This window comes from Belonocnema kinseyi, chromosome 2 (assembly GCF_010883055.1).
Source record: "Belonocnema kinseyi isolate 2016_QV_RU_SX_M_011 chromosome 2, B_treatae_v1, whole genome shotgun sequence".
Lineage (NCBI taxonomy): Eukaryota > Metazoa > Arthropoda > Insecta > Hymenoptera > Cynipidae > Belonocnema > Belonocnema kinseyi.
The window spans coordinates 123,246,747-123,265,479 of record NC_046658.1 but is presented as its reverse complement, the minus strand read 5'-3'; the positions used below and the strand labels follow the sequence as shown (position 1 = coordinate 123,265,479).

Genomic DNA, 18,733 nt, shown 5'->3' with positions numbered 1-18,733 from the left:
AGAAGAAAGAAATTATTAACCTCATTAAAATTAAATGAAAGATTTAAAAAAAGTAAATCTTAAAGTTAACGATTACTAAACGAATTATATTGTATAAAAATATTTCAATACCGCAGCAGCAAATGCTTTGTCCTATTCTCTTACTTATTGAGCCTCTCTAGCGTTACTGTGTCCTAGTTCAAGTCGATCTGTGCTATTTTCGTGTAACTAGAGAGCAATACAAGTTGATACACTCAACTCCTGATATAAGCCAAGTATCAAGCACGGCTTGTCGTGGCCTCGATCCTAAATCGAGGGAATCGAGAAGTGAACCTTTTTCTACCAGAATATACGGATCGACAATGCGCCTATCGTTCGCTTTTGTCCCTTGCTCGACCCTTTTTCCGCAAAGATCCTCCGTTAATTAGCCTTACTTGGAAAAAATAAACTTAAAATAAAGAGAAGACTAGAAGACTAATGTCTCTAGGAAAAAGAAACCGCCTTGTAATATTATGCAGCCTAAGAACAAACTGATCTGTCGACTATCTTCTCCAAATAATTTACACAATTTGACCAATCCACGATTCGTCCGCACACCTGCGCCAGGCCGAGTCGTGGATCGGCCAAGTAAATTAAGCCACATCGCACTCTTGATCGCAAATCAAAAAATACTTTAGTGGAGCGATTCGGGAAAAGGGTCGAGTTTCAAAATCAAATATTTCAATACGATTCTCAAAGCTGGACAAAATATAAAGTTAAAAAGATAACAGGATTTTGGAATTTAGAAGAAAAGAGAATCGCGCTTGCATGTTTACAATAGAGATGCACTTTCTATCTCTCGTTAGTGTCCTTTTTCTTCTCAGGAAAACTTGTCTCTAAATTAAAATACTGTTAAATCCTAGAAAACGTTATTACCGCAATTGGATTACGGCGACTTAAGCTGCTCTGAAAATGGAAAAACGTGCTGTAGGATCGTATGCGTCAAATTAGGATGTTGGACGTGGATTCAGAGGTTTTCCAAGCGAGCTGGTTTCGTGCGAATGTCATAACTCGGTTAACGAGAATCATTTTATAACGATTTGCAGCCCGTCCGGGTGTTCATAACTCGGTTTATTCGTTTTACTCGAGTGAATTAATTTAATTTCCATTTGGCGAGTGGCAACGATAGCTCTTCGTTCACTTTTTTATGTCCGCCGGTTTTTTTTCTTGCAACAGAAAGCTGAAAATTTACCTCTAATTGAAGAGAGATTATTACTAATACTTTATTCTGCGTTTCGTTTATCGTTTGCTGAAGCTTTTAAAGTTCTCTTAAAGCAGATGATTTCATTTTGGTCGTTTTTAGCTTCAAGGATTTAGAAATCCTAAATGAGAGTGTCTACTCACCTGGAAAATCGGAAAAACCTGGAACTCTTAGGGAATTTTTAGATACCTGGATAAACCTGAAACTTTTAGGGATTTTTTTTTTATGTTAGGGAATTTTTTCAGGAACGTTTCTAAATTAAAAATTCAATTATTCGGTTGAAAATAGATTTATTTTCTCAAATGTTTATCCTTTATGTTAGAAAATTGATCTTTCTTAATTGAAACTTCGTATTGTTTGGTTGAATTTACCTTTTTTTAATTAAAAAAAAAATTTTTTTGATTAACATAGTAAACATTACATTTTATGTTGAGAAATAATATTTTTTGGTTAAAAATTGAACTAATAGTTTTAAAGTTAAACAATTTGATTAAAATCTTTTTTTGTTGTTTGCATTTTTAACCCGAATATATTCACCATTATATTAAAATATTGATTTTTTTTATCAAAAATTTAACTATTCTCTCGCAAATTCTCTTTTTTCATAAAAAATAAATCATTTTTAAATGTTTCACTTGAAAATGTAAGTTTCCTTTTAAATCAGTTTTTTCGGTAGAAACTCATTTTCTAATAAAAAGTGTTTTTTTTCATTCAAATTAAACGATTTTTTATTTCAAATAAAATTTTTATTTGTTAAAATATCAACTATTACATGTTTTGCATAATTAAACTCTTTTGGTTAAAAGTTAAACTACTGGTTCGAAAGTTACAGTTGAAAATTACAGTTGAAAATTACAGTTGAAAATCTGAGTATTTTTTACAAAATGAGTTTTTTTATTGAAATTATTTTCTAAATCATAATTGGTATTTTTTTTTTTTAATTTAAGTATTTTTTATGTAACAAAAAATTCGTAACTATTAAATATACCATTTTATTTTTAAGAATTCATAGTTTTTTTTTTTTTGTTAGAATTTAAACTACCTTTCTGAAATTTAAACTTTTTTTCTTAAAAATTCATGTTTTTAAAAATTATCACAATAATGGAAAGTTTATCTCGTTTGTAACACTGATATTGGACTGATATCATCTCAAAACTTTTATCGAGTTTCTTTGCGAAATATGCGAGCAATTTAAAAAATAAGCAAAATAAATCAATTTAAAACAAAACGAAATAAAAAATTGCAATTTCAATTATTTTGGTATTAATTCTATTTTTTATAACTGAAAATTTAAGATTTTGTTTTTTAAATTCGCGTAAAATTTCAAGTAAAAATAAAACTACATACTTGCTTCAAAGTTAAACTCTTTTGTTAAAATTTTTTTTGTCATAATGATTCATTATATTGTTTGAAAATAAATCTTTTTTATCGAAAATGTAACTATTTTAATAATTTTTTTTAAAACAATTTTTTAAACTGGAAATTTTACTATTTGTGTTATTGTTTAAAATCTGTATTTTTTCTTTTAAGATTAATCACGTTAACTGAAAATTGTACTGTACTATTTTTGGTTGAAAATTGATCTTTCTTAGTTGAAAAAATTAATTTTGGTTTGAAGATTCATCATTTTAATACAAAATTCGTCTCATTGGTTGAAAATTTAACTATCATGTTGAAAATTAGTTATTTGTTCTAAAATTAATTTTTTAAACTGAAATTTGAACTGATTCAATTAAGTAATACATAATTTTAATTTTAATTTTCTTAGTTGAAAATTTATCTTGTTTTAATGTAAATATTTCAATTGTTTAAAAAATTTAAAATACTAAAATTTGCTTTAATATGAAAAATTATACTCGGAAAAAACCTGGAATTGTCAAAAAATATTTTTCCAGAATTTGAGTCTCCCTGTAAATGTTGGACGTTTTAGAGATCCAAATAGTATTCAAATGTTCAAAGTTTCCAAATTGCACGATTTCTAAATAAGGAAACTTTTGAAAAACGATTCGAAATTGACATTCGCTCCTTGGAAAACCTTTCTTGCCTTAAATTAGTCCAAAGCCGATCCCCGACTTGGCCTCATACCCTTTTTAGGAAGAGATCGTACGCACTGTCTGGCTGCCACATAAGTATTAAATTAATTTAAATTTTTAGTTTCATCACTGTAATGAAATTAAAAGGGTTGAGATCTTCTTTGCATATCTTGGATTAAGGAGTTCAAAGGTATGAATTCATCACTGGTAACTAAAGTTTACTCTTAAAATCAAAGTTATTCTCAGTTCATGAGTCGATGAGTAATGGTATTTCTAGATTATAGATTCCTAACTTACCGACATCGAAAAGCTTCTAAGTTGTAGTGATTCGTGTCCCTGCTAAGTTTCTAGAATGTTCTAGAAACTTAGCACGGAAACGAACCGAAACTAAGTTTCTAGAACAGTCTAGAAACTAAGCACGGATACGAACCGAAAGTAAGATTCTGGAACTCATGTCCTGAATTACTGTGTGGATTTCCTGAGTAAGGAAAATACTAGGAACGCACGACTCAGGCGCAAATGACAGACTGTGTACAATCTCGCCCAGAAGTAGGTATGAGCACGAGTCGTGGATCGGTCCTCTAAACTACTCCTATCCAATTTCCTTTCCCGTCGGTACAAGTCTCTGTGGTCCTAATTCAATCCTCGAAATTGAAACTGACACCGATTTCAGTTTCAATTACGAACGCAAAGTCAGCAAGCACAAAAAGTCCCCTCTATGTGCAGAACTTTATGCAAACATTGTAACACTTCTCAGTACCTATTCGGTATTTGTCTAATTATTCTCGTTTTGTAGGTTACAGTAAGAGTAATTTATTCGCAAAATGATCTGTGGGAAAAAATGTTGCGTACCATATTGTAAAGATCGATCGTGTTCGTATCCTTCAATATTTTCGATTATGATATAGTCGTTTGAAAAAATGAAGATCAGAGAACTTTAATTAAGTATCGCGCTCTAATTATAATGTTGCTGTATTAATCTGTGCGCGTTACCGTTCTACAGAAACAATAGATATTTATACTTTAGGTATGTTGTTGTGTATTACAAGCAGAATATTGAGAAAAAAAACTTCGCTTAAATCTACGTGTATTTGCCGATGCTTCGTAAATTAGGGCACTTTTTTGAAATCGGACTGATTGATTTCTTTTTTAAATTGTATAGTATTAGGTCTACAATTTCAATTCGGTGCGTTTACTGTGGTGGTTTGGGAAACTTTAAGCTTCAAAAGACAATATAATAGGTGGCGGCCCTGCGGACTTCGCTCCAAAAATCGTTAGTACGTACAAAAGCGTCCAACACAAAACAATTGAGGTATTTTCATTGTATTTATTAATGATTTCTAAGGTGAAGCCCGCATAGCCGCCACAATAATAGGTGGCGACCCTGCGGACTCAGCTTAAAAAATCGTTAGTCAATACAGTAGCGTCGGATACAAAACATTTGAAACATCGTCATTGTATTTATTAAAGTTTTCTGAGGTTAAGTCCGTAAGGCCGCCACAATAATAGGTGTCGGCCCTGTGGACTCAGCCTTAAAAATTGTTGATCAATATAATATCGTCCGACACAAAATAATTGAAACATCGTCATTGTATTTATTAAGGATTTCTAAGGTTAAGTCACAATAATAGGTATCGGCCCTGCGGACTCAGCGTTAAAAATCATTAATCAATATAATATCGTGCGACACAAAACCTTTGAGACATTGTCATTATAGTTAATAATTATTCTTAAGGTTAAGTCCGTAAGGCCGCCACAACAATAGGTGGCGGTCCTGCGGAACCTCAAATTCGCTTAGGGCAGGAAAAATGTGAAGTTTGACCAAGCGTTACAAGACATTTCAAATAAAGGCGCTGAATTAATTTGTAGACATAATAGCTTTGCATTCTATTGAAATTGAGCTTTAAATTGCGAAACATCCTCTAAGAATGCTAGAAAGTGTTATGAATCCAATTCTCATTCAAGGCTTGAAGCCACTATTTATTAACTTTTATTCGCCTGAGTACTTTTTTAGATCGTAAGCACGAATCGTTAAAACGTTTTGATAATGTTTTTTGATTATGTTTTTTCTGTCCCTTCGCTGCCTGCGGTTGTCTCTCAAATACTACAAGCTTCAAAACGATATCTCGATCGTCATTTCATCAAGGCTTTCAAATTAATTTCCGTGACTCTGATTGCAATTATATCCTAAAATCCAGACCGAGGATTATTTCGGAATCAGAGGAAAAAGGAAATCAGTCTTGATAATAATTGAATTTCGCTGAAAAGAAATCCCAGAAAGTTGCCAAAATATGCTATACGAAAATGTGTTGTATATGATAGATGCAGATATTTGTAATCAGGAACAGAGGTGACTCGCAGTTTCGCACAAGAATTATTGTTTTTCCCCCTAAAATTAATTTGGCGATGAAATATTTGGTTTGAAGTGTAGTAGAGTTTTCCTTTCCAGCAAATTTTTAGATTTATCCGGAATTATTTTTCTGAGATTGGGATGCAATTGAAAAAATTGTAATTTGAATGATTCCCAGTAGCAGTTGCAATTTGCATAATGCATTTCTGCATGCAAGGTTTTTGTAAAAAAGAATGTTGCGCAGCGAACTAATAAAGTGTTAAGAAGGGAAATCAGGAGCTTCTTTCTTACTTTTTAAAAAACTTTATCTTTATTTGTCTGATTGAGACAGATTATCAAATTTAATAGGATGCGTGAACCTTGAAATTTTAATTTATTTTCTCTTTTTTCCTAGCGCCGTTTTTTGTTCTCATCGAGATAACTTCGAGTTTATTACTCTCCTTATCTGGAAAAGTATATGCGTAACGTAAGCTGATAATTGCAGACGCTATTGTAAATTTTAATTTCGATTCATATTTTTTTAAATGAACTCTGAGTATTAATTTTTCAAATAAGTAATATGCGCTTATTCGACGTTTTCGTGAAAATCGAGTTTAAAATATTCGCCACACGTCATATACACGCAATTTTTTTTATTGATCTAATTTTTATTTATTAAAATCTTCATAAATATAATGTCTTCAATGATAATCTTCAAAAAATCTGCAAATAAAATTTTTTAAATACTTTTTTTTACAAAAAAACTGGGACTGCTGCAAAAAAATAAAATTTCCAACACTAAAATCACCGAATTGAAAAATTCCCTAATAATACAACTCTCGACTAATAACATTTCTTAATTTTAAAATTCGCGAACAGTTCATAATATTACCGAATTTAAAAATTCCCGAAAGGAAATTGCCGAATTATGATATAGCCGAAATAGAAAATTGACTCGTTATCAAATTCCCGAACTCAAACAATTTTTTCATAATTATTATTTATTCAAAATACAGTGATCAAACATTTTTATTAAGATTTCTTTTTATTTATATTAACGAATTGGAAAATTCCCGAAGTATAAACTTTCCGGCAAAAAATTTAAACCATAGAGTTTTTCTTTAAATATAATTTATTTATTCAAAATACAATAATAAAATATTTTTACTTAGGAAAATATTGTTCATGTTTAAAGTTTCTAAAATTATTGTTTGAATTCGCTAATTTTCTAATTCGGATACTTCATATGTACAAATAAAAAACCCCGAAAAATAAAATACCACAATTGGAAAATTCTTGAATAATAAAATTCCCGAATTGGAAAAACCCAAAATAATAAAAGTCCCGAACAGTTCATAATAATACCCAAATTTAAAATTCTCGAATTTAACAAATAATTTTTTTAGAAATATTATTCATGAAAAATACAATGATCGTATATTTTTATCAAAAAGAATAATATTTTTTAGGTTCAATGTTTCTAAAATTATTGTTTGAATTTAAAATAACAACAATTGAGAAAAAAAATGTCCAGAAATATATTTCGTTGTTCTTCAATTATTTGCTATTCTAAATTCAAACAATATTTCGGGTTCTTCAGATATTACAAATATTTTTTTTTCTGATCAAAATATTTTATTATTATAGGTTTAGCATATACATAATATTTATAAAAAAATTTAATTGCTTGAATTCGGGATTTTTCTAGTTCGGATATTTTATAATGGTGACTGAAAAATCCTGAAAAATAAAATTCCCAAATTGGAAAGTCCTCTAATAATACAATTCACGTGGAAAATTCCCGACAGTTAAAAATATATTTAAAAATTCACGAATAATAAACTGCCCAACAGAAAATTTCCAAATTATGAAATATGCGAACTAGAAAATTCCTTAATTATAACATTTCCGAATTTAAACAGTAGAGTTTTTTATGAATATTATTTGTTTATTAAAAGTACAATGATCAAATGTTTTTACATAAAAATAATAATAAAATTCTCGAATTCGAATAATCCTAAATAATAAAATTCCCGAACTGTTAATAATATTACAAAATTTGAAAATTTCCGAACAATAAAGTTCCCGAATAATAAAATTGCAGACAGGAAATTGTCGAATTACAAAATATCCTAAATAGAAAATTGACTAGTTATAAAATTCCTGAACTTAAAAACATTTTTTTATAAATATTAGTTATTAAGAATACAAATATCAGATTTTTTTATTCAAAAATAAATTTTTCGATGTTTAACGTGTCTAAAATTATTGCTTGAATTAAAAATAACAATAATTGAAAAAAGAATTTCATCCAGAATTATATTTTGTTATTCAATTTTTGCTATTTTCAATTCAAATAAATATTTCGGATACTTCAAAAATTAAAATTTTTCTTTTTTTCTTGAATAACAAAATTACCGACTGTTTCTAATATTACCGAATTTGAATTTTATTTTTCGGAATTATTCAGTCTTCCAGAAAAACTGAATTTTTAAATTAACCATGTTTTTCTCAAACTAATTTATGTTCTATACATTTTATGAATTTTTCATGATGTTTAATAATTATTTTTTAAATTAGAAGCATGGACCATTTTTCTAAAGGAATTTTTGATTCGCATATCGTACCGTCTAATTCAAATATTTGCTTGACGAGTTCTGTTTGATAAGTTCTGTTTGAAAGCTCTCATTAAAAATGCAATTTTTTGTGAAAGAAATCTTGTGCATACTTCTAATATTAAATATAGTTATAAGAATTATAAAAAAAGTTAATATCTATTTCAAGAAATTTTGCAAATGACGTGATAAAGTTAAAACAAATCGGGTTTATCGTGAAAAAGGCATTAAAAAATGAATTTGTGCGGATTTTTTAAAGATTATTAAAGGGTATTTATAAATATTTTGATATATAAGAAATAGATCAATGAAAAAATGGCAATTCAATATCAATAAAAAAAATAGATCAATAAAAAAAATAATAAATAAAAAATATGCTTTTATTAAAAAAAAACGAATCGTAACTAAAATTTAAAGTTGGTGTTGATTATTTTATCCAACCTTTTATTTTATTATTACAAATAAATTCTAGTTCTACTGCCAAAAGAAAAATGGAAAAAGAATATTGTTATTTATTATGGGAATTGTTAATTTTTTTAAAAAGTTGTTCATATTTTTTATTTTTCCGTTAAATTGAAACCGTTTGAAATTGAATAATGAGACCATTTTGTTATAAAGTGTGATAAATAATAGCATTTCAAACAAATCTTTTTGCTTGTGAAAACAAAGGTAATATTTTGATTTTCCTCTTGCTTCCAGAGATAAACGAGTGTCTTAGCAAACTGGAAAGCTTGTTACGAAAGATTTACGACACAAAGACTTTATAAGAAAAGTTCTAAAACGTTTTATGACTTCCCTGTTGGTAAGGTACAGCATTTATTTTTATTTAGTACTCATCAGCTTAAACTGAATTGAAAAATTTTGTTATTAAATTGCAAAGCAGGACTACATTAAGTTAAGCAAACAATTTTATCTGTGTTATAAAACATAAATTTGTATAAAAAAAGAAATTGTTGTAAAAAAGAAATGGTTATAAAACAATATAAGGGGACTCACCGAACACAAATGATATATTTATTGAATAATTTCATTGTTATAAGCAAACATAAATAAAAAAGGTAAATATCGTGATTTACGATAAATTTTTTTCTGATTTAGATAAACATTTATCCCTTTAACTCCTACAGACATTTTTAACTTGATAAATGTTGAATTAAATTTGTTTTGATAAAAAATGCAAAATTTTGACATTTTCGCGTAAAAGAAAATTTTTTTTTGTATTTTTACACTAACTCTACTTTTATCTGTCATAATTTAGTTTTTATTTTTTGCTAAAAATTATTATTTATTGTACATGATAATTATTATTATTAATGAAAAAAGATAAAGTTAAATAATAAAAACTGAATAATTTCCTTTTTGCCTAATAAAATTGTATATCGAAATGCTTATTAATTGTTTTTTTATAACTTTATAACCCAAATGTCACTATAAACGCATTACAAAGCTGAAAAAAAATTTCCACACGCCAATGACACATTTTTGCATTTATTCATTTCACTTAAGTATACAAATAATCATTGTCATACTTTAGGAAATCTAATAACACATGCTCTATTTCTAGGAATATATTTAATAATCTACGCGATTAGGGGAAATAAAAATATAGAAAACCATCAGTTTAAATATTTAGCCATAAAACTGTTTATAACAATGATTGTTGTGGATTTTTTAGAGAATTTTGTGAGCAAAATTCACTTTTAAAATAACTGAAAACCATTTTTGCAAAAAGAAGATATTGTAAACTTTAAATTATTATGCTTGCTTTTTTGTCAATTTGATTTTTTATAACAATTGAGTAATGGCACCCTTACAGTGTTTTTTTATGTAATAATGAGCCCCTATTTTTGGCAGGATTGAAAAAAATATTTGGGCGTCACCCAAGTTGGTTTTTTAAAAATGTTTATTTTATTTAAATAATGGATGTACCTCTATTTTTACTTCAGCATGCGTGCAGTATACTTTAATATTTTAAAAAAGTATTTAGAAGTCGTCTTGGATTGTTTTCGATTTTTTTTTAATCTCATTGTTTTCAAAGTATTTTTCTTCACTTTGAATTAATTCAACAATTTTATTTCAAAAAAAGTCTTTCGAATTTTGTTCTGGCTAATATTTAGCAAAATAGTTGCATTTGCAAACCATAGGATTATATTTTCAACCAGATAGTAGAATCTTTAACCAAATGAGAGAAATTCCGAACACAAAATATAATGTTAGACCATTCAATAAAAAATAGCTTTTAATCAAGAATAGTTGGATTTTCTTATCAATCCATTCCCCACTAACACTTTTGTATGCACTAATAGGTCCCCTAGATTACTCTTTTTGAAAAGTTCAAAAAAAGGTCCCTGATTACGAATATTTTGGGTTGGTTTTCGAAATCCATGTCAATTCTTGTTAAAACAATTTAATTATTTATTTAAAAAGAATTGGTATAAAATCATTTTTAGCATGGCTGAGCAAAAATAAAACTTTTGCGTTTTATAATGTTTCAGTACGAAGAACTATTTGCAATGTACATCATTATAAACAAATTATTTTTTTAACAAAATTTCATATTTACACAGTGTTACCTCAGAATCTATAGCTCAAAAAAAACTTGTAGACTGTCTATACCGAGGATTGCTTTTTTGAGAGAAACAAAATTGTTCATAATTTCTTTTTCTAAATTGTTTATAACAATTGATATAAATAATGTCCCTAAATAATCAGAATTAACTTTTTTTTATTTAATCCTTGAAACATGATTAAATTTTTCACTCGTGATATTTACTCGTTCGACGAGCCCTCATTTATTCACGGCCTTATGAACAATGTATTTTTTTAAAGTTATTAACCATTACCTTTTTCAAATTGTGAATTTTACCTTAACAAATATAATTATTTTAGGTAGAATTTTTGAAACCTGCACCTTATTGTCAACAATCACTGTTGTTAACAAGAACGCTCAATTAAGAAGAACTTTTTAAAAAAAATTTTTAAATAATCTATGGCCCAAAAGAAAACTTTTTACTCTCGTGATGTTTTCTTGTATGATGAGTTATAAAGAATGAGGAACAGATATCGAAAAATCTACCCAAGATAATTATATTTGTTATGGTAAAATTAAAAATATAAAAAAATGTTATCGCTAATAAATTGAAAATGTGAATAAATAATAGCTCATCGTAAGAGAAAATATCACGAGATTGAAAAGTTTTATTTTGTGCCATAGATTAATAAAAAATTACGAATATTTTTTTTTCCTAATTAACATTATTTATACCATTATTTATATCATTTATGTCATCATTTATATCAATTGTAATAAACAATTTAGCGAAAGAAACTATAAAAAAACAAATTATGTTATTAATGCTTGATAAAGGTTTCGCAACAATTTGAAGCAATATTATAGAACTCGTTGATCGGGGTGATTATTTATTAATAAATGAAGAGCCTAAACGATTTTCTCTTGAAAATAGCAAATTTTTAACAACAATTTAAGGGGAGAAAGTTTTATTCGATCGAAAGATTTCTTTTTGCTCTCAAGAGATCTATCGTCGATATAGACAGTGTATAAGTGTAAAAATTTCTTGAGCAATAAATTCTGAGGTAAACATTGCAAATGTGGTAATTTTATTTAAAAAATCGATTGTTTATAACGATGTAGATTGTGAAAAGTTCGTAGTATGGAAAAAGTGCAAGACGTAAGAAATTTTTATTTTTGCTCAGTCATGATAAAAAAGATTATATAATCATTTTTGCGGAATAAATAATGAAATTGTATTAAAAAGTCGCTTGAACAAAAATTGACCCGAATTTCGAAAGTCTGCCAAAAATATTCGTGATCAGGGGCCCTTTTTCACCTTTTGAAAAAGTGTAATCTCGGGGACCTATTAGTGCATACAGAAGTGTTAGTGGCAACCAGGTTATATTAGGTTCTATTAATTCAAATGCAATTTAAGCTAAAAAATTTAAAAAAAGGAAAGATTGTTGAAAACAGGAGAAAAATAAGAATTCTTTAAAAAAGCGGAAGAGTTCTCTCTCATCTTTCCTAGTTTAAAATATTCATCTCCATTAGCTCTAGTTTGGTTAACAATTCTATTATTTGGTTGAAAGTTTAAAATGTTTTGTTTTTAAATTATTATATATTTGAAGGTTCATCTATATGATTAGAAATCTAACAAGTTTGATAGGAATTCAAAGTAAATAATAAAATAATTTGATGTAAATTGCTTAGTTGAAAATAAATTTTTTAAGTAGACAATTTAACTATTGCATTTTTCTTTACAAATTTATCAATTTTAGTTAAAAGTTGAATTTTTGTTTGAAAATTGATGTATTTTGTTGAAAATTTATCTTTTTTGGCAGAAATTGATTCTTCTTGTTTAAAAACGTATCCTTTTCGTTTAAAAATGTTTCGTTAAGAATTCAAATTTTTTTATTAGAAAGTCGATTATTTGACCTACAGTTGAACCACTTTGTAAAAAATTATTTGGTTGAAATAATTCAACTTTTTTTTTAGATAATTTTTTTTTTTTTTTTACTTCAAAAATAAATAACTTGTTTGAAAATTAATTTTTTTTAAATTTACATTGTTTGGTCAAAAATTAATCTTCTCGATCAAAAATGCATCTTTTTGTTTGACAATTTAATAATTATATCGAAAGATTTTTTTTTTATCAGAGTTTCTATCTGTAAACTTAACTATTCCGTTTTTGGTTGAAACTTAATCTTATATGTTGTATAAGTAAGAAATTCAACTATTTGGCAGAAAATGCATTTAATGTGTTGAAAAGTCGTTTTTTGGGTAATAAATGATTCCTTGTTTCTTGAATTGTAACATTTTTAGATTAGAGTTAAACTAATTTCTTGAAAATTTATCTTCCTTACTGAAAAATTGAAATGGAAAAATTGGTCTTTTTGTCTTGAAGTCCAATATTTGATTAAATTTTAGCCTTTTTTAAATATTCGACCATTTGATTGAAAATGCATGATTGAATTATTTGTGGGAAATTTAACTGTTTTGTTAAATTTATTATTTTTAATTGGAAATTGATCTATGTTGTTGAAAATTTATTCTTTTGGATATTTTTTTTTGAAACGTCATTTTCCTCCATTTTTAAGCCAAAAATTATATAAAAATAAAAAAATAGCTATTATGATTAAATTTTTTTATAAATAAAAGTTGTCTTTTATTGTTCCTTTTCCAGAGAAGTAATTAAGCAGTAGAGATTATCTAAGAATGAGGAAGGGACGATTTAATCGAGTTTTCGTAGTCCTTAGAAGTTTGCGTGTTGTCGTGATGTAGGTTACTGAGATTACTGCACCGAACAGAAGTAAACCCTAGACCCTAATTAACCTTTCTAGCCTTTGTTACACTAAGTTCATATAGAGACAAAAAGGGAGAAAATTTCCATGAAAGCTGAGAAATATGATCTCAAGATAAGCCTGAAATCCTTCTCTTAAATTGCATCTTCTGAACTCTGAACTTCTTGGTAGCGAACTTTATAACCCGTTTACACTGCAGTTTTAAAGATCAAAAAGTTCCTCTTTACATTTACCATTTTTCAAGCGCAAGACAAACCGTCTCAGAAAATTCTGACATATACTATGTAGAAGTTCAAGAAACTTTGGAAAAAATCGAAAATAATTGAAACTTTGTGAGGATTTCAAAAGAATTAGTTTGAAAACTCTAAATTTTTTAATATTTCGAAAAAGAGAAGCTGGAGAAGAATTTTAAAAGGTTTCAGTAAAATGAAAACATTTTTTTAGATTCCTGGCATAATTTTTAATTGCTTTTATTTTTAACAATTAATTTTTAGAAAACGTTTAAAAAGATGTAAAAAAAATTAAAATGATTTCCTAATATGGCTATGAAGAATTAGGAACCTTGTAGGGCAATTTTTTTTTAATTTTCAGAAGTTTTACAAACTTTTTGGAAAAAATTGAATTACTGACTTGAATTTTTGCTAATATTTTCTAAAGACCTGCAAAATGAAATAATTTTTTTTTAAGATTGTGGATCTCAAAGATTATTTGAGATAATTTTCAGTCGCATTACGCCTCCTTAGACTAATCTTCCTTTATGCAAGCTCAAATATGGAATTATTAAATTTTGAAGATTTTTAATATTTAATGTTTTAGTACATTCTTTTAACATTTACCATGCACAATTTTGAAATACTGAATTTGGCAGTTTTGAGCTTCACATGTTTTGGTTTTAATATTAGAGTGAGTGATCCAATGGCTGAACAGTCACCAGTGAATGAACACTAATGCGAAAAATATATAAATATAACCTTTCAAAGTTAAAGTCTTTATGAATTTCTATATATTTGAAATCTTGAAGCAATTTTGAATAGTTTAATATACAATTCATTGCAGTAAATTCTTGTAAATAATTTAAAAAATTTGTTGAATGTGAAGCATCATCGATTATGGTGAGTGATGGTGAGAAAGTCGTCGACTACTGTAAGGTACGTGCCTAAGAAACTCCTTGTTTACACTGCTTTTACAAAAAAATTCTTTACCTTTTCTGCCCCAAAGTTGTTCTGTTATAGTTATAAGATATTATTATTAAATTTCCCACAAGGTTTTTTCACAAAAAGTACGTTTTTTATATTAATAAATTAGTGTTCATGTTCTGGACCTTTAAATTGCCCGTGTTCCAGTGAACGAACGCTGTGTTCATTTATTGGAGCAAAACTGTCACCCCGCAGGTCCAGTGAATAAACAGCAGGTGACGGAGACCTGGCTGTTGTTTCGTTACATATAAATAAGTTTGTTTTAATTAATGTGACTATAAATATCGAAGCTATAAATATAAATTTAAATATAAACTATAAATAGTTATTGAGTATTTTTGTAGACGAAAGTAAGTGAAAAATCGTGATATGGCTTTGCTTCTCAGATAGAAAAGTCATTTCTTTAATTATTGTTAGCGACTGGGGAAGTGTGAGATTTGGACAATCTATCACGAAAAAATATAATGTGCCGTGATTGAGGTTAGGTTGCATGGTTGGGATAGTTGCCGTCAAAATTTTTTAATTTTTGTACTTCGTTAAAGTGTGTTTTTCAAAGATGTCAAGAGATTATTCCTGCACTTTGAGAAAACAAAAATGATCAAAGACTGTGATCCTTCTTAGAAATCCTATAAGACTTCTTGAAAATCCTTAAACTTCTCCGCCTTTTTTTAAATCCCTTCAAATTCTTGAAAATCCTTTAAATCTTTGAATTATTGAAAATAACTTTTAAATTAATTTCTAAACATTCTTTAAAGTCACTAAAACTTATGCAAATATTTTTAAATCCTTCAAACTAAACTTTAAAATCCCGTCAAGTCCTTAGTGATTCCTTAAAATCACTTGAACTCTTCGAAATCCTGTAATATTTCTTGATAATCCTCAAGCTCTTCCGATTTTTTTTAAATCTCTTCAACTTCTTTACAAACATTTAAAATCTTTCGAATTTTCTCGAATATTTTTCGAAATTGACTTAAATTAATTCAAATCCCTTAAAATCCTTTATATTTTCTTAAATTCCTCTAAATCTCCTAAAATTCCTTAAAATCTTTGAACTTTTTCAAATTCATTAAAAGCTTTTTAATAACTTTTCAAAAACTCCCTTGAAATTCTTTAAGACCTCTAAAACTCTCTTAAAATCATAAAAAATAACTTGTAAATTCTTCAACCTTTTTGAATTAGTTTTAAATCCTTTAAAAAGAAACTTGAAGATTCCACCAAGTACCTAATGATTCCTTGAAATCACATTATTATTACAACATTAAGCCATTTTCCCTTCGGGGTAGGTGTGACTCATTCGGTAGGGGAAAGGAGTAGTGTGTGGAAGGGATAGAGAATTTTCAGATTGATCCAGAATTCTCGTGTTATTTAAGTAAATAACACGTTCGTTCCGAAACACTGCTTCGACCCAGGTCGCTGATCAATCTCTCTAGCAATCACCCCAAGCGAAGAACCTCACGAAGTCGTTATGTAAGGTTCCCCACTTGGGTCCATTAGTAGCCAAGGTCTTTTGTTTCAGGCGTCATTCACTCTACTGGCACACTTTTTATTAACTATTTGCGGCCATACTTTCCTGTCCTGGCATACTTCTCTAGCTTCTTTTATGTCCATGCATTTCTTCATGCAGGCTCTCTTGTTTCTGTGACTTCTTATGTCTCTTCTAACTTGGGTCTGATTCACACATTCTAAGCAATCTTTCCGCGGTCTACCTCTGGGAACGCTGCCATTTACTAGCAGCGTACTAGTCAATATATATTTAGAAATGTTTAAAAAATTTCAATTTTTACAACACTGTATTTATAATTGTATTTGCTAATTTAACCTAAAGCAACATAGTAAGGTGTTGTATCACAAATGTTATGTATCCTAAAAATCGCAGTTTTCTATTGTAATCACTAGATAAGAGTTATCTATTTTTAAACTAAAAGTTGTATTTTTTGTAAGGTTAAAAGAACTGATAGAAATGTTTTTAAAATAAATATTGCAATAACAAATTAGGAAAAGTTAACCTGTTTCTATGTTCAACTTTTGTATTCCCTCCTTTCTTTATACCTAAATATCTTGTGGTTTTTATTGAAATAATATATTTAATGAATTTCGCAACGCTTTTTTAATATTTTAAATTATTTAATTGCTCATTTTGTAATGTGCCTATGTAATTTTATACCTAAATCCTAATTCTAATTTGTAGTGATTCTATTGTTCATTCACTGGTGCTCTACTGTTCATTCATTGGCTCACAGTGTTCATTTACTGGTGTTTTCGTTAACTTTGCACTATTTAATTATTTTTTATAAAGCTTTTCGGTGAAAACAAAATTTGTTTATCGGATTATGAAATTTGAACCCTTAAGAATCTATTTTCAAAATTTTTGTAAGAATAATCAATTATTATAACGTGAAATGGACTAGTTGTAATCAGTGTTTTCCTTAAGTGTTCATTCACTGGGTCACTCTCCCTGTATAGATCATCTCAAAATTTTCATTTCTAATTATTAATCAACTACAGTTTTAACACTTTTGTCAAAGTTTATAAAAAACTTAACTTTGAGTGAATATTTGTGTGCTTATTTAATAATGAGAAATAATTATTTTCTTAACATTTCGCTACCACCCTACTAATTTGTACATTACACTTTTAAAGAGACAGGACAAATTAAATTATGGGTAAAAACTTATTTTGAAGAATTCGAAGGAAAGTTAGAAACTTGTTAATAATTATGAAAGATTTGAGGAGATTGATTTTTTCAATATTTTTGGGGAAATTTCTAATGGTTTCAGTTTTATTTTATAAGAATAATTTAAAGCTTTGAATATTTCATAATATATGAAAAAAAAATGGAAGACTTTGAGACAATTTTTTTAATTGTTTAGGATTTAAAGTTTTGTTAGGTCAACTGAATTTCGCAGGGTGTCAAGAAAATTAAAAAAAGTTCTCAAATTTCATAGGGAAATTTTAAAATAGTTGTTTTATAATGAATTCTAAGAGAAAATTAGGGGAAAAATCACAAAATATTTTAAATTATTTCCTGTAATTTTTAAAAACTGTAAAAGATTTTGAAGCAAAATTTTGCATCTCTGGGGATGGTAGTAAACTTAAGAGATATTCTGAAGTTCTGAAACGATTGAAAAATAATTAAAACTTGTAAACATTTTTAAAGAATTTTTTAGGGTTTCACGAAAACGAAAAACAAATTGTTTGGGTTCCTAACTAAAATTAAAATAATTTTTTATTTCAGAAAATTAATTTCAAGAGATTATATAAAAGATTCCAAAAAATTTCAAAAGGTTTAAAAAATTCGAATAATTTTTAAAGATTAGAATGTATATGAGGTCTAACAAGATTAAAGAAAAGGTTTTTTTATATTCGAGCGCAAATTTAAAATGGTTTTTTATTTTGAAAAATGAACTTTAAAAGAAAATTAAAAAAGATTTTTAAACACCTTCAACCATTTCCTAAAATTTCGAAAGAGTGTGGAAGATATTAAAGCAAAATGTTTCAGTTTGGTAAGAATAAAAAATAAAAATCAAATCGAAAAAATTCAATAAATATTTAGTAGAATTGAAAAGATTCAAAAAGAATTTTCAACCTTAAAAGATTTTAAAAAATGTCGATCTTTAAAGATTTCAAAAATAAAATTTGGGAGCTTTGAAAGAATTTCGAAAGGTTTCAAGAGGAGTCTTTTATCACTTGACGTATTTTGCCCCATATGCAATCTACTATCAATATGAAGATACGTACAGAAGATATTTCCACGAAAATTTCAGAATTATAATCTCCTCCTAGGTAATAAATTGTGTGCTGAAAAATCGGTTATTTAGACCTCCACTTAATGGCAGTTTGAAAGAAAGAGTAATACTCAAATACATTTTTGTTTAGAACTTACATTTAAAATTAGACGAATCATAAATATTTTATTTCTCTACTTACTTCTTAGTAATCTGGCCAATCTTTTTTTAATATTTCTGCAAATAGTGGCCATTTCTCAAGTGCCAAGGGAACCAAAATACCAGCAGATTCTATAGATTTTA

The 18,733-nt window shown here is 27.6% G+C and overlaps 1 protein-coding gene across 3 annotated transcripts in view; it reads left to right on the top strand.

Annotated features, from left to right (window-relative positions):
* Positions 1–9,220, top strand: part of LOC117167726 (neurocalcin homolog) — a 377,055-nt gene extending 367,835 nt beyond the window's left edge. For all 3 annotated transcript variants that reach the window (XR_004466426.1, XM_033352876.1, XM_033352875.1), the window contains one exon: positions 8,896–9,220. Coding sequence is in view for 1 of the 3 variants with exons in the window: in XM_033352876.1 (XP_033208767.1) it covers positions 8,896–8,901 (6 nt within the window). In the remaining 2 variants the exon portion in view is untranslated. The remainder of the gene's footprint in view (positions 1–8,895) is intronic.
* The last annotated feature ends 9,513 nt before the right edge of the window (positions 9,221–18,733 follow it).